This window comes from Herpailurus yagouaroundi, unplaced genomic scaffold (assembly GCF_014898765.1).
Source record: "Herpailurus yagouaroundi ecotype Mexico unplaced genomic scaffold, PumYag 186, whole genome shotgun sequence".
Taxonomy (NCBI): Eukaryota; Metazoa; Chordata; class Mammalia; order Carnivora; family Felidae; genus Herpailurus; species Herpailurus yagouaroundi.
The window spans coordinates 18119688-18136001 of record NW_024412417.1 but is presented as its reverse complement, the minus strand read 5'-3'; the positions used below and the strand labels follow the sequence as shown (position 1 = coordinate 18136001).

At 36.7% G+C, this 16314-nt stretch overlaps 1 protein-coding gene across 5 annotated transcripts in view; it reads left to right on the top strand.

The window, feature by feature from the left end:
- Nucleotides 1–16314, top strand: part of ANGPT1 (angiopoietin 1) — a 245140-nt gene that overhangs the window by 133563 nt on the left and 95263 nt on the right. For all 5 annotated transcript variants that reach the window (XM_040494250.1, XM_040494249.1, XM_040494251.1 and 2 more), the window contains exon 2: nt 9652–9807. In XM_040494250.1, the coding sequence (XP_040350184.1) occupies nt 9652–9807 (156 nt within the window). The remainder of the gene's footprint in view (nt 1–9651; nt 9808–16314) is intronic.

Here is a 16314-nt window from a genome sequence, read left to right as displayed (position 1 = left end):
AGTTGTTAATTATGAAGGCTTTTAAACTTCTGTTAATGTGTTTATTATAGCATCTGCTGAGTATTTAAATTGCATGATCCATGCTGCAGTGTTTCATTTAATGCAGGAGGTTTTCTTTAAAGATGAGTATCATAAGCCACTTGTTTGTATCACTGTCATAGGAGAAAAGAATATAGTTTGAAAAATATGTTTCTCAGAATTATCCTATAGAGGCTCTTACACTCCATCAGCCCTCTAGAGCTTACCATCTGCTGGGGTGGTCTCTAGTTCAGATGTCAAAGCTTTCTTTTTTTAAGTGAACCGGAATGTATTTTATGGAGCATGCAAGGGGTTAAATTTCATTCCAGATAAGAAACTAAAACACACACAGTTAAAGGAAGATATACCTGCAATTTTCTGTTTCAAACAGTATCTTCTTTATTTTATAAGTTATCACTTTTAATTGACATAAAAACAATGTGTATGAAGTTGCTTTGTGGTTCTTCCATTTTTTTCTGTCATTAAAGTGTAAATTCAGAATTTGGGAAAAAAGTTTCTCAGTTGTTAGGCAGAATACTGGAGCTGTCCATGACTGTTTAAAAAACATTATCTATGTTGATTAAATTTGACATAAGATATATCTCATCCAAAGGAAAGTGAGGTATGTTAAATGGACCTTTAATGAAGTAAATTACAGTGAAATGAACAGAACCACAAGATATGAATATAGAACTTGATACATATAGGTTGGGAGTATGAGAACGTATGTGTATGAGAGCATATGTGTGCAAGTAAATATATACACATACACACACAGACACAAATATATGTGTTATTAGAGGTGTGAACATTATGCTTAGTGTATTTGAAAATATGGTAAAGTGCAAAGAAATTATCTGCCTGAGTCTACTAAATGAATGTCATATTAGAAATCCAGTAGCATGCTTTTGCGCTGTGTGTAGCCTCAAAGGCATGCCTTTGCTCATTCTCTCTTCATCTCCTGAATAGCACATTCTAGGAGGTAGTCAGGGATGCCATCTTGCCTAAGCAAGCATAGCTCCTTGTATGCTGTCAGAGCCCTCCTGGCTCCCTCTCTATCTTCCATCCTCCAAGTTTTTCAGGCCACATTTTTGTGTATTAAGGCAGATGTAAGAAGAGTATGCTGTCTCTGCCATATTCATATAGGATTGACTCTGGAAAGATTTCCTTGATTCCCTCGCTTAGAGGTTTCATTTCTTCCTTCATCCTACCCCATCAGACAGGAAGGTGGGCAGGACATTTGTACCTTTATTCTAGTACTTGTAACATACTTGTATTATAGTTAGTCTTAGTCACCAGAATCAAGTTTTATACATTCTTTTGCTTTCATTGTATAGCTCAGTGATTAAAACATGTTAGTTTCCATTGTGTTTGCTGGATTTTACTTACTTTAAATAATTACCTATAACAAGATGATTGAGAAAAGAAAAAGTAAGGAAGGAACAATAAGAAAAGATGGGATTATGTGGTTCAGTAAATGAAGATATATGTCTTCAGATCTGTCTACTTTTGCATCATTTACATTGGTCCCATTGATATTCAGAGAGGCATCATTAATAATTGTTAATGTGATTTTCATACTTTCAGGAACAAATGTAACTAGGCTAAGCTCACAATTGGGGGCTGTTAGTATTTTCATATACAAGTTCATTCATTCATGCATTATTTGAATTTATTTAAATTACTTAAAGGCACCTGGCTGACTCTGTCCGTAGAGCATGGAGCTCTTGGAGTCATGAGTTCACTCCCCACCCTGGGCATAGAGCTAACTTAAAAATAAATTAAAATAAATTTACTCTATTTAAGCTGAGCAGTTGTTTGCCCTCAAGGAGCTAGTGGTGTACTGGAGACAGTGCTATTATAAAAAAAAAAAAAAAAAAAAAAAAAGCACAGGATGCTTTAGAAGTGAAGTATACAAAGGAAGGATATTACAGAGAGGAGAGTCGTGAAAAGTTGCCTTGAGGAGGAAAAGCATGAACTTAGTTTTGAAAAACAGGACCTAGCCTATGAAAAGGGAAGGTGAAGTAGAAAAGGAACATGTCAATCAGAGCAAAGTCATATGCAAAGGCATGGAAGCAGAAGAAACTGTGTGCTTGGAAAAATAATTTGATGTGTCTGGAGCATAGAGTGCAAAGGAGAGGGAAGCCGAATCCAGATCAGATTCTTCTATGCTGATTAAGGGGTTGTGACTTTATCTGCAGGTAGTGGAAACGGTTGGAAGTCGAGTTTAAGCAGTGGCGTGATGACGACAAATTAATGTTTTAGATCGATCCCTCTGGTTATGCCATGGATGATGGACTGGAGGAAGTCTGGAGTCAGGAGACCAGTTATAGGGCCAAAACAAATCCAGAAGAAACATGACAAGAGTCTGACCTGAGTTAGTGCCTGTGAGGATACAGAGATGTGGTAGGAAAAAAGGGAAGTGGAGAGAGGGGTGGATCTAGGCACTCTTCAGGATACAGAAGCAACACAGTCTGGTGCTGATTGATTGTTGAAAATGAAGGCAATGAAAAGAAAAGATGACTCCCTGTGGCTTGGATGAATGGGTAGGTGGTAGTGGTGCCATTCATTAATATAAGAAACCTAGGAAGAAAGCCAGGTTTTTTGGTGAAAGACAAGCAAGGAAAATATTTTAGACAGAATGGTGCCTGGGGATTAAGGAAATCAGAAATTCTAACTTTTTATATTAAAACATATGTGCCTGCTATAGAGACATGATCCAAGACTTTCGTATTGTGTTCCTATATGATTGTTTCCTAATTGCCATTAAGGATATGTATTATATATTTTATAGATGTAGATATATACAACCATATTTCAATTTTTGATAAATTAAAATCTTGAATACTCTGTTACTTTATAAGGGAAATTTTAAATCAAGTAATTTGAGAGCTTTGAGCATTATAAATAATCTAATCCAGACCTTCATTTCATAGATGAAGATCTAAAACTCAAATTATTTAAGTAACTTGCCCAAGTTTATGGAGTAAATCAACAACAGTACCTGGATTAAAATCTAGATAACCTCACTCCTGACTGAGTGTGCTTTTTATATACCAACTACTTTGAAAAACATGTAAAGGGAAATATTAAGTAGACACTTACAAATGTTTTTAAAATTTCATCACTCTGAATTTTTTTGGGTGTAAGGTGAGTGTAAGTGAAGGTGAGTGTAAAAGAGAGATGCCAGGCTAGTAAAGTGTGTTTCGGCATAGGAAATATCGCGTTTCTTTATATATGAAGAGAGAATGACTTTCCTGGGTCTTGACCCAACTCTGGATCCTATATGTGACTGACCACTTGCAGCAACCACAAAAATGTGGTCTTTAAAAAAGTCAGAGCCGGGGCGCCTGGGTGGCTCAGTCGGTTAAGCGGCCGACTTCGGCTCAGGTCATGATCTCATGGTCCGTGAGTTTGAGCCCCACGTTGGGCTCTGTGCTGACCACTCAGAGCCTGGAGCCTGTTTCAGATTCTGTGTTTCCCTCTCTCTCTGATCCTCCCCCGTTCATGCTCTGTCTCTCTCTGTCTCAAAAATAAATAAATGTTACAAAAAAAATTTTTTTAAAAGTCAGAGCCAAGAAAAATTATTGTAGAAGAATTTGTTCATATGGGATATTCTGGAGTGCCCTTGATAACTTAGCTTCTCTCTAAACCTTAGTGGGCATATTGCTACTATTCTTTTGCAGGTGATATAACAAACATACCCTCACATTATTCTCAATAGCTCAGAGCTTCTCCCTGTCAAACAGAGATAATAATATTGACACGAAGAAATGTAGTCAGAGGTAAATTCCATCAGAGTATTTACCAACTGTATTGGGAAATGTGGGGTGAGCCAATAATACTGGCAGCCATTATTGTTGACCCAACCTGATGATGTAAGTCTAAGTTTCCCACACATTGAGTGGACATGGCCTGGCATCTGATATTAATTAGTTGTTTCACCTTGTTTTCTATAACCTCTTTGAACCTCAGTCACCACATCTGTAAAATGAGATTTTTGAAGTTCATGATATTTAATGTCTCTTCCAGCTCACTGATTCTAATGGTTTCTTTCTTCCATAAATAGTTAAGTGCTCCTTTAGATACCAAAATGAGAAATGGGATTCATGTCATACATATCAGCACAGAAACTATTTCAAATGTCTGCTAAATAGATCTGTTGTCTAAAAAGACAATTATACTTTGCCATGTGGTAAAAGAAGCAATATACTGGGAGATCTAATAATAGAAATTCTTGCAAATAATATATTTGGCCTCAGGCATCTTTTTAATAAAACCATAAACCTAGATATAGTTGCATTTTCAGTATTGCCACTGATTTATGAAACCATGATATTAGATAAAACTATCAACATTTAAGACATTTTTTGCATTGTTTTACCTTTTTATTGCTTTTCCATATTTACCCTTTTACTTTATTTCACGGTTGTTTTGCCATAACTGAGTAATACCATATGCACCAACATTCAATGAGAGTCCACTTAATCTACAACATATTTTAAGTGAACAATGCCTTTGTCAATTTTTATAGGGCTTAAAATGTGTTTTTTTCCTTAAGAATTACAAGGAGAAATTCTATTCTTTGTGCTTTAAGATATGCTGTTATTTAAGAGAGCCCTTGAAGTGAAATGATAGAGAATGAATTTCATATGCAAGCATGTCATAATATCACACAGATTTTAGTTCTCATGAACACAAAGCAGCAAGAATTTTGAAGACCCAGTAAGAAAGCTCTCTCAAAACTCTGTCTCATCATGGAAAATAATAGCATTAATTCTCTGCTAGTCATTGGGCAAAAGACATGGGCAAGTGATTTATGACTGAACTACAAATGACTGATAATCTTGACTTCTTAAAAATATTTTTCTCTGTTTATTAATGCAACTTGTCGCACAGCTGACTGTATATTTGCTTTCTTACCCCCTATAACATTTCCCAGAATGTTACAGTCACCAATCTGTGTGAAAATGATTAAATTAAAAAAAATGAAAAATTATCTGTCCTTGAACAAGTTTCTCCCCATCTGTTCTGTTTTATGTATTCCCTGAATGAATATTATGTGTTACTGGAATTTGCCTATGACATTGATGGTAGTTTGCTTGTGCTTGATAACTGACTATTCTTTAGAATCAGGCACAACCTGCGGGGTCATCTAGCCTCTTTCAAAGCAACATACCAGTTCTTTCACTGACTCATTGTGTGATCATAGACTTAACTTCCCAGAGCTTGTTTCCTTGTCAGTGAAATAAGGACACATAATATAGTGCCTGGACTGTTATAAGGAGTCAGTGAGCCACATGTTTATAAAAACCTGGTACATACCCAACCTTAGTAGGGGCTTAACATGTTGTTGTTGTTGTTGTTATTCTCTTTGTTATATTTTAGAATAGCTTGCAAGAAACGTAATGGGTGGAAGGAAACAAATATGTTATAAACTACATACTAAGAAAAAAAGGTAGGAGCTGAGGAAAGGATTTTTAATGACCAATTGTATTAAAAATGCTAGCAAAGTGAACTTCCCACATAACTGGCCCTAGAGCCTCTCAACTCCCTTCAAATAAACTTGGCCTCCAATATGGTGAAGCGGAGTGAAGTAATCACCCTCTCATGATGCATGTTTTCCTCAAAGGAATGAGTAAATTTATTCTCAGTGAGCTGGCTAAAAATGCGATCAATCGTTCATTCACCAATCAGTCAACCAGCCAGTCCAACAACAGAGCAGTTCCCGCAACTCTGAGGCTAGTGGAAGATGAGAAGGTAGAGTTGAGTTGTTCCTTTTATCTCCATTAAGTCACCTAAGGCCTCTGAGCCCTATTTCTTAAACCATAAAATAGAGTCAATACCCTGCATGTAGAGTTGGCATAAGAATCAAGTCAGACAATGTCTATGAAAGCTTTTTGTAAACACTAAATCACCAAACGTAACATTATTTATTTGCTTACACATTATTTATTGTTCATTATCTCATTTCTAATGCCATCGTACCTTCTCATGCTGGCTTTTTGGCCAGTACTTTACCTAGAGTCAGACACTGAGAATGGCAGTATAGTCAAATCATTTTATGATTCAAATTGGGAGTCTCCTACTTTATAATCTATCAGGTCTTGTGGTCAGCAACTTGTAAGCTTAAAACTGACATCTTAGATGTTTCTAAAATATTAAAACTTGAAGTAGCCATCATAGTCTGTGAACATGTTTTTAAAACCAGTAGGGAAAATATGAGGACAATCAAATTTGTTACAAATTTTTTCTGAACCTGGCTGATATGACACATCAAGATGGATTTCACAGTTATACATCTACAGAGGAATGTTGAGAGATAAGATGAAAGTAGCCCTCCTTATTAATCACACATTGTATATTTGACTTCTGCCTCCCTCCTCAGCCTTTAAATCAACTACATCTGGTTTTTGCTACTTAAATGTGCCATTATCGTTTGTATTAAAAGGCAGTTACTCCTACAGAAAGCAGCCCCACTTAATTAAAAAATAATTAACTAGAGTTATATTCATGTTACTCATCACAGCAGCCCAAATAAGAATTTTAGTATAGGTTTTTTACATATTTTTACAGTAGGGTCAGCAGAATTTGGAGACTGTGATGAACGCTTACATAAAGCAGTTATTTTGCTTTGCTGGTGTTACCTTTTACAGTTAAAAAAAAAAAGCATAGTAGTACAGAATAGAGAGATAGGAGCTAACATAGATAGAGTCACAAAGCAGCTGATCCTTGATGTAGTCACTATATGCCAGAGGGTGTCCTCCTTTATTGGAGACTGAAACACATAACTGTATTACACCCAGAGCAAGTTGAGCTCTGGGAAATAACTCCCACTAACCAACTGCATAAGAAGTTGGTGTATAGGGATGCCTGCTAGCTCAGTTGGTAGAGGACGCACCTCTTGATCTTGGGGTTGTGAGTTCAAGCCCCACGTTGGGCATAGAGGCTACTTAAAATAAACAACCAAAAAACTGATGTATAATTATCACAGAGATCTATATTGAAGCTCACTGCTGAGTGAGTTGTCTCTCAGTAGAGAAATCTACATAGGAAACCAAGTTATTATTTGAGCTTTCTTGATAAGCAGGGAATTTGACATTGAATAAATTCAGTAGTCTAAATCACTGCTACTCAAGGAAGTTGTCGTTTTGCAAACAAGTTAAGAAGCTTGCTCCAGAATTCCAGAATGTAAATTAAAGCATTACAGCATCACTTTCTTCATTGAGAAAGTCTTGCTCCTATATTTATATGCACATACACACATACACGTAGTAATAGTGTGCTTAGCAATGTAGGTAATTTGCTTTCTGACACAGTTTCCTCATTTCACGTCACACTGCTCACAAACAGATCTCATATAGGTAATTCTTCTGTGGACCACACTTTGAGAAGCACTGGTCTTTGCCTGAATTAGAATTACATTGGGAAGCATATAAAATACATAGTTGTCTAGTATATACCCATGAAAATTCTGACTCAGTGTTCTGTTGTCTTGTACCTTCATCTGCATTTAAAAAATGCTTCCCATGTAGCTTTGATAAACATACAAGGTCGAGGAACTACACAATAATATGCAGAGTAATTAAATAGTACTTAGCTGAATAGGTTAGAGATTGAGAACATGGGTTTTGGCGTTGGGAGTTGAGTTATCGTTTTTCTTGGGAAAATTGCTGTGGATTTTGTAGGCCTCAATAGTCTAACCTATAAAGCAGCTGTAACAATACATACCATATAAACTTGTAAGGTTTAAGTGCTGTTATAAAAAGAAAGTACTTAGCTCAATACCTACCACATAGTAGACAATCGATAAATGTCAGCTGTAAATGGCAGGTAATCACCTCCATGATGAAGATTTACCTGCCATTTTTGAGAGTATATTCATTCATAATTTCAAAAAAGAGAGTTAAAGGGTGTTATGAGGAAAAGGAAAACATGATGCAGAATCCAAGACAACAGATGCCTGATACTCCGACCTACCTTTCCACTACCTTTCCATTGTTGTTCAAATATGTTAGTTCGATTGGAATAAAGCCAAGGTTAGATGTGGCTTCATTTAGACCTTACATTTTGTCAAGATAGTTTCTGGATAGCTATTCTAACCTATCAATGTTATATTTGTTTTATAATAAATGTTTGTAAGTTGAATTTTTTTTCCCTCTACTTCTAATTTTGGGAATAAAGGATGAAGGGGAGTTACTTTATATTGACCAAGAACATAGTCAGAATTTATTAATAACAATAAGAGTTTTGATTCTAACCTTTCATTTTCTTTATCTTGGGGCAGATTTATGTTTGATAAATAGAAATAAGCAAGAGACGGTGTTAGAAAGTGAACTGCCAGAGTTGCACAAAGGGGAATTTAGGTTTAGACTTTATTTATTACATGACAATAATATTACTATGGATTATAAAATAGTGGATGCATTATGGTTCACTAAATCAGTAAAAATCACGTAGCTGTTAATGATTTGGAACCCGGCTTATGAAGAACAACTTGGCAGAGCTATCAAGTGGTTAAGAGTGTTGGTATGAAAGTTAAGGACTTCAGCGTTCAAATCCAAGTCTGGCTGTTTTTGTGGTGTGTGGCCTTGGACCTGACTTCTCTGGGATGCAGTTTCCCCATATGTGTAATTGGGTAATAAAATGTAGTCACCACACAGTGGTGGGGGAGAATTAAGTGCACTGACAGGGAGGTGCAGGCCTCTTCTGTGTTTTTCAAGCGTGGTTATCCTTAGCTTTATTCTCTCAGGTGTCTAACAACCTCCCTCAGAGTGTCACTTAGGAATTCCCCCTGACCCCTGTGGTATAATTTACTTTACAACCATTGTATTCCCTAAGATGGCACCATAGAGGACTAAATGTTACCCAAGGCAAGGAGGGCAAATGCTGCTTTATAGCTTATACTTTCAGTGCTTTTCTGCTTTTTTAATTTTTTTTTAGCTTTCAAAGGAGCACTGAGAATGGTTTTAGCTCATTCCGTGGCTCTGCAGCTCATTTTGTATACTGTTGCCTATACTTGACTATTCTCTTAAAAGCTTGTGTTTGGGGCACCCACCCTCCTCCCACTGCTTGTGTAATTCCCCTAACCCAGCATGGTCTTTTACTTTTCATTACATGAATGAAAGCAGGAGGCTGAGTTTTTCTGAGACCGGTGGTCAATGTCGTCTATTGAAAGACCAGAGAACCAAGATTTAGATTTAAATGATCGTGCTAAGGCTGCTGCATTCTTGCTGGGTGACCTTGGGCTCATCATTGACCTTGTCTGATTCTGTTTCCTCAGCCATAAATAAAAGCAAACCAAAACAAATCACACAAAACAATGAGGCCATCTGTACCTCACATCTTTGCAGTAAGGATTGAAGGAGTTGTAGAAAATAAGAAAGCGCTATCCAAGTGCAAATTTTCATTATGATTGTGAGGATTATATATATGTATCAGTGTATAAGCAGTTTGTTAGCAACTGGGTCCCTGTGTGCTCTGCTCCCATTTCCCAACTCCCAGAAATGCAGAGGATCCCTGCCAGATGGCTGATTTGCCAGCTGTGTCTTGTTTTGTCATTGTAAATATTACATGCTCCAACTGAGAAGCTTTGCTTATAATGTAGTATGTTTTGTCCTTTATCTCTTGCAGATTGAGAATTACATTGTGGAAAATATGAAGTCGGAGATGGCCCAGATACAGCAGAATGCAGTCCAGAACCACACGGCCACCATGCTCGAGATAGGAACCAGCCTTCTCTCTCAGACCGCAGAACAGACCAGAAAGCTGACAGATGTTGAGACCCAGGTACACCCCTGGGCCAGAGTCGACAAACTCTTAACTGAGCAGAATTTTTTCCCCTTTAGCATACTCCATAAACACAGAGCACATTTCAACCACTGAGATTGGGGAAACATACACATTTTTGTTTATTGGTAATAACAACAATGACTGCCTGACATGCTATGCATGTTTCTTTTGATTTAATGAAGGTTGGTAGATGTAGCTTTGTGTGTGTTTGCAAAAACAGAACTGGCAAAGGACTTAATCAGCATTTCAATTCAAATAAACACTGCAGCTACCAACTATGATATGATATGTGTCAAACAAAATAACCATTTGGGTCAAATTGGTGCCTTTGATGTACATTTTTTACCTGTCTTGTTTCGCCTCTGATAATACACTAGCCATATGGCACCTGCAGAGTATTTATGCGTTCAGTAGATACACAGGAAAACCAAAATTAACTTAGCAGCAATGTGTAGTTATATATATATATATTACATATATATACTATATATATATATAGTGCCATGGACAACAACATACTTCTTTATGTACAATCATACTTATTTCAGTACAGATCAGTAAAATGCCCTTTAGTCAGCACTGTCACAAACCTACTATTACAGTTCAGTGAAAATCTTTTTGATGATTTGAAGATGATTTCTTGGTCCCATTTTAACCATGGAAGTAGTTGTTCCCATTACTATTCTGAAACCCAGGGGATGATTCTATCCTAGTGTAGTTGATTTCTGGAATTGAAGCTGAAATAAATTCTTAAAAGATAAACTGAGGCACATTGAATTGTCAAGAGTTTATTTGGGCATACCTCAATTGAAATTGAGCAGCGTTTAGCTAAAAGTGGTTAGGAACATTCCACTGTGGGAGCTACAGGAAAGGTTGTAACAGAGAAGATGTGGAAGCAAATCAAGGAAATTATTTGATTGATGAAAGCCCAAGCAGTGGCCTTATTTCAGGAAGCCTAGCTGGCTGTTTGTGATTGGTTGTTCTCAATTTTCATTTTCTTCGATTCGGATGCACTGACTCTGGCTTAGGCTTTGATTTACTTAATGTAGGTTACTGAGGCATTAGAGCCACCTCAGTCTAATAGTCTCCTTATTTAATTATTTTAACAATATAAATTAAAAAATAAGATGCAACCTTATTTCCATTTTATTTTGTTTCTGTTAATGACATCACAGATCATATAATGATATTTAAAGATAAATAACAATGACAATTTATCTGGATGGAGTATTATATGTTATACAAACAGCTTTCCCATGTACAAATAATATTTATGAAAACCATTCAAAGCAGACAAGAGGTCAGAAATTTTGAGCAATTTTTTCACACTGATACAGCTAGTGAGTTGAATCGGCACTCTCATTCCTTTCCTTTTTTTATCTCTCTGGATTAGTAGTACTAATAATTAAACTAATTAAATAAGAACTTAAATGTGGATTACATTGGAGCAGTAAACCACATGGGCTTTGGAAAGTATTTTTTGCTGCACACTATTATCAGATAACTACAGGGGATGGGGAAGGGGAAGCTACATGTTATAACTAAAAAGTATGAGACTTTATATAATCATTTATTATCATACTAAACAAGTATGGTGATCTGTGAACATTGGCTTCTTATGGTATAAATAATATGAGAGTATTTTCTCTTGCTTTTTTTTTTTTTTAGAACAGAATACTCACCTTCTCCTACAAAGCATTCTGTATATTCAGAAACTGAAACAACACAACCATACTTGACACAACCATACTTGAGTGAATATTTGAAATTTTTATACATTTATGAGTTTTAATGACTTACATGGCAGTGTTTTATTTTTTTCCATCCCCCAAATCCTTTTGAGTTATTTTTACTCATTTTCTACCTAGAAGTTGGAGTTGGGGGGGGGGGGGGGAAGGGGGGGGAGTCCCATTGTCAGCATCTTAATGTACAAATTGTACATTAGATTTTAAGAGATAAAAACTTGTTCTGCATCCTTAAGGCTAAAAACTATTTACTTTATGGAAAATAGTACAGAAAATTTGTAGGAAAAAAACGGCCTTACAGGGAACAGCTAAAACTAGAGTCATTAAAGGCCAATTAAAGTTTATTAGTTACTCCAAGAAGAATTTCAAGATAGATAAAACCTGCAAAATATCTTAAAAATCACAAATCTATCAGAACTTGTGATGAGAGACAGGTAGAGAAGGAAGACAGTAGCTCAGACCAACTATGTTCTACCTTAAGAAGTAAATCCTGGGAGTTCTTTTCATTTGCATTTTGTTTATTTTTTAAATTTATTAATTTATTTATTTTGTGAGAGAGGAAACATGAGTGGGGGAGGGATAGAGAGAGAATCCCAAGCAGGCTTCATGCTGTCAGTACACAGCCAGACCCACAAACTGTGAGATCTTGACCCGAGCAGGAGTTGAACACTTAACTGACTGAGCCAACTGGGTACCCCTTCATATTCATTTTAATGTCTTCTAATTGTGCTACTGTAAAGCTGTTTTCATGTGAATGTGTACACATGTGGTGCTCTGTTGAACCTTTGCAACAGGCCTTGTTTGTTCTACTTAGACATAGCCATTCAAGTGCACTCAAGTACAGATGCAGGGGCAAGTTTGCAGAATGAATCCTAAATTGTTTCTTAATCTAAATGCATTCTATTCTTTAATAATCAGCATTTATAAACAAATAGACCCTTTGGGCTATCCAAGTATGCTCCTACATTTTTGTTCCATGTTAATTCTCCTTTGTTTCACATTGGTAAGTGCTACTTTTCCTACACTGACTTCAGGTTCTCAATTATTTTAGGAACTTATATCAATGGTTTTGCAACATATTTTAGTGTTCTAACTTTTACATGATAATGGTATAAAGACAAGTAACTCACTGCTTTCTAGTCCGCTGTCTAGACCTTCCAGAACTTAACAAAAGGTGGCAGAAACATGGTTTTACTGTAATGGCAATTAAAAATACTTATGTGTTTAACAAGCACCGTAATCAGAAAAGAAATAGATAATGAGCACGTCTAAATGACCCTGCTAGCCACAGTGGTGAGAATCAGGTGCCAACACCATGCCCATACCTTCCTCTTCAGCCTAGCTTGTAGTGTTTTTCTCACTCTGTTATCAGTTTGTACCAATACCTCCTTTACTTCCAGTTACTCTTTCCAAGTGTGCACTATGAAGGAGTTAGTTTCAGACATTATTCATGTCCCTTCCTGTAGTGGAAGTCTATTTCTGACTTCTCCCATGGGCCTATTTTGATTAGAGGTACACTAATAGACAAACTGTATTAACATTCACCTCTCTTAATAGGTGTTTGGCTGTGTTCTAAGCAATTTTACATATATTAGCTACTTAATAATTTTTTTTAAAATTATTTTTTCAACGTTTATTTATTTTTGGGACAGAGAGAGACAGAGCATGAAGGGGGGAGGGGCAGAGAGAGAGGGAGACACAGAATCGGAAACAGGCTCCAGGCTCTGAGCCATCAGCCCAGAGCCTGACGCGGGGCTCGAACTCACGGACTGCGAGATCGTGACCTGGCTGAAGTCGGATGCTTAACCGACTGCGCCACCCAGGCGCCCCTAGCTACTTAATAATTAAAAAAAAAATCCTGTGGGGTAGGTACCACCATCATCCCTTATATGTAAGTGATGAATCACTAAACTGTATTCCTGAAATCATTATTACAATATATGTAAACTAAATTTAAAAATTAAATTTAAATAAAATAGAATTTAAATAAATTTAAATAAAATTTAAAAATTAGAAAAAAATATAGTAAAGATGTGGGAACTGAAATCCAGAGAGGTGAAGCAACTTGTCCTGAGTGAAACAACTAGTGGTAAATGTTAGAGCAAAAATTTTACCCCAGGAAGTCTGGCATCACAGTCTATATGCCTTACTGGCTCCCTTTGTGTCTATTCTGCCTCTCTCAAGGTTCCTTTCTCTCTTTAAGGTTGTAGAAACTAAATGGGCCCAAGCAGAGGGTAAGATGGAAATCAGAAAAGACGAAAGTAATGTGAACCTAATAGTAGCAGCTGAAAGTTTTCTATAAATGATAAGGATACTGCTGCTGTTGCTGTTCTGCTGCTGCTGATGGCACCACCAATTATTGCCATTTTGCCATGTGCCTGCACATTGTCTCATGTGATCCTAGAATCCAGTGTTATCCTTGCCATTTGCTGGCTGTGTAACTAACTATAGGGCAGTTCCTTAGACACTTAGCCTATGTTTCCTCTCATTTCCAATTATTTATATAGGAACCATAGTCTTAGGAATGGAATTTAACCAAATTTTAAAAGGTATATTTTGAGTGTCTTCTTAATGCAAGAGGTTTTAATAGGTACTGTATAGAATACAATAAGTAAAGCAATCCTTATCCTCAGGTAGCTTAATTGAGTTAATGTGGCAAAACTTGTCTAAACCATTTCTTCCTTAACTTTCCATTAAATAAGTTAGCTATGAAGCCATTTCTTATTGCCATAAAAATGCATCTTTCCAGTCTCCTACTGTGGGGGTTTCATTGACCAATGACCCCAGCTGCTGTACTCTGAAATCCATCACTATGTTGATGCAGAAGGCACAATTCCCAGTGACACGTTGTAGTAGCAATACTTAGTCAGACCTGCCCCTGGGAGCTGTTGGACTCCACTGACACATGACTTTGGCTAAGGGCTCTCCCTCAGCCTTGCTGAACTTTCTCACAGCTTCCCTGGAGGCCAGGATTTCCACTCAATCTTCTTTCCTTCCCTTTCTTCTTCACTGTGATTAGACCTGCATCCTAGTCAGAAGGTGCTCCTAGACACCTCTGTCTTCTTCCCAACTTTGCTTTACAGGCATTCCCCCTAATAAATTTCTTATATGTGTAATCTCATTTTGTCATCTCCTTGTCAGAGGTCATACACCTGTTGTTTGGACTTCAGTTGTACAATTGCAAGTTTAAGCCAGTTCAGGAACAGATTAGTCAATGAGCATCAGTCTCTAGACAGAAATAGGTTTGAGAAGGCAGCTCTCAAAGTTGAGCCACTGGATCTCTTCAACTTGAAGAGAGATAGTTGAATAAATATTTAACCTTGGCCTAGTTAAAATGGCAGTAAAATGAATTTGCTAATGGGTCATCCAAGAAAAATACCCTGGTAATTAACTTTCTCACAAGGTCTGGAAAAAGTATTTGATAACCCATTTGAAGAGGTCTCAGTGAACTATGACCCACAGGTCAAATTTGAATTGCCAGCTCCTTTTATAAATAAAGTTTTTATTGAATACAGCTACACTCATTCATGTATATGTTGTGTATGGATGCTTTCCCAATAAATTTGAGTTGAGTAGTTGTACCAGAAACCATATAGCCCACCAATATATTTATTATCTGTCCCTTTATAGAAAAAGCTGGCCACCCCTTGTACTAGGATACAAATTTCTAGAGAGCAAGGATTTTCTCTGTCTTGTTCACTGCTCTTTTTATAACATCACTTGGTACACAGTAGGTTCTCAATAAATGCTTGTCAAATGATTATATTAACAAATACTAGTCCCTTAATTTCTGTAGATTTCGGCCCAGTGCTCCTAAAATCAAAGGTAGTGTCCTAAAGATTATATGTTGATTATTCTTTATACCCATAAATAGCTGATGGGTCAGAATAGGACTTTGAATAGAAGCACTCTACCGCAAAGTTACTCTGACCAACTAAGAACATTGGATGACAGCATTTTCTGTATACTCGAAGAAGCATGAGAAATTTGGCCACTTTCCTGCTTCATAGTGCTAGTTTAGTGTTGGAGTGGGGAGAGGAGAGAAATCAGATATCATTAGCCATGACAAGCAGAAGATGTCGATGTCATGGTGATTTGAAAGAAACAATTTCAATAGCCATGAGTCTATTGACTGAGGGAAGGTACCTTTCTTAGCCAGAGTGAAGCTGCTTGTGTACAGCTACATGAGCCTGTAGGAAAGAAGTCAGACTCCGGAGACAAACTACCTGGGTTCCATTCTGACTCCTCTGTGCATTAGCTCTGTAATATATGCACTGTCTGTACTAAACTCCATAACCCAATGAGATTTTCCTTGTGCTATTTATATATAATATAAATAAAATATAAAATATTACAGATAACAATTAGATAGTATTAATTCAGTAACATTATCGTGACTAAGAGTAACAGTAACTCTCTAAGATTAGCTAATTTTCACCTTCAAATTTCCTTGATTGTTCTACAAAAATTTTCATAGGTGTTTTATTTTTTTTTTTTAAGATGTAATATAGTCCCTTTTAATTTGGAGCACTCTTTCGATTTTTTTTTTTTCTTCAGGTTTTTAAGACACCGGGCCCATTGTTTTTGTAGAGTGTCCCATATTCTGAACTTCTCTGAGTATTTCTTTGTGATGCATTTTAACTTATTCATTCTACATGGTTCCTTTAAACTGGAAGCTAAGTCTAAAGGCTCAATCAGATTGAGTTGAACACTGTGGTGGGAGTTCTTTGTAGAATTACTCACCACTCCCTATTATCTG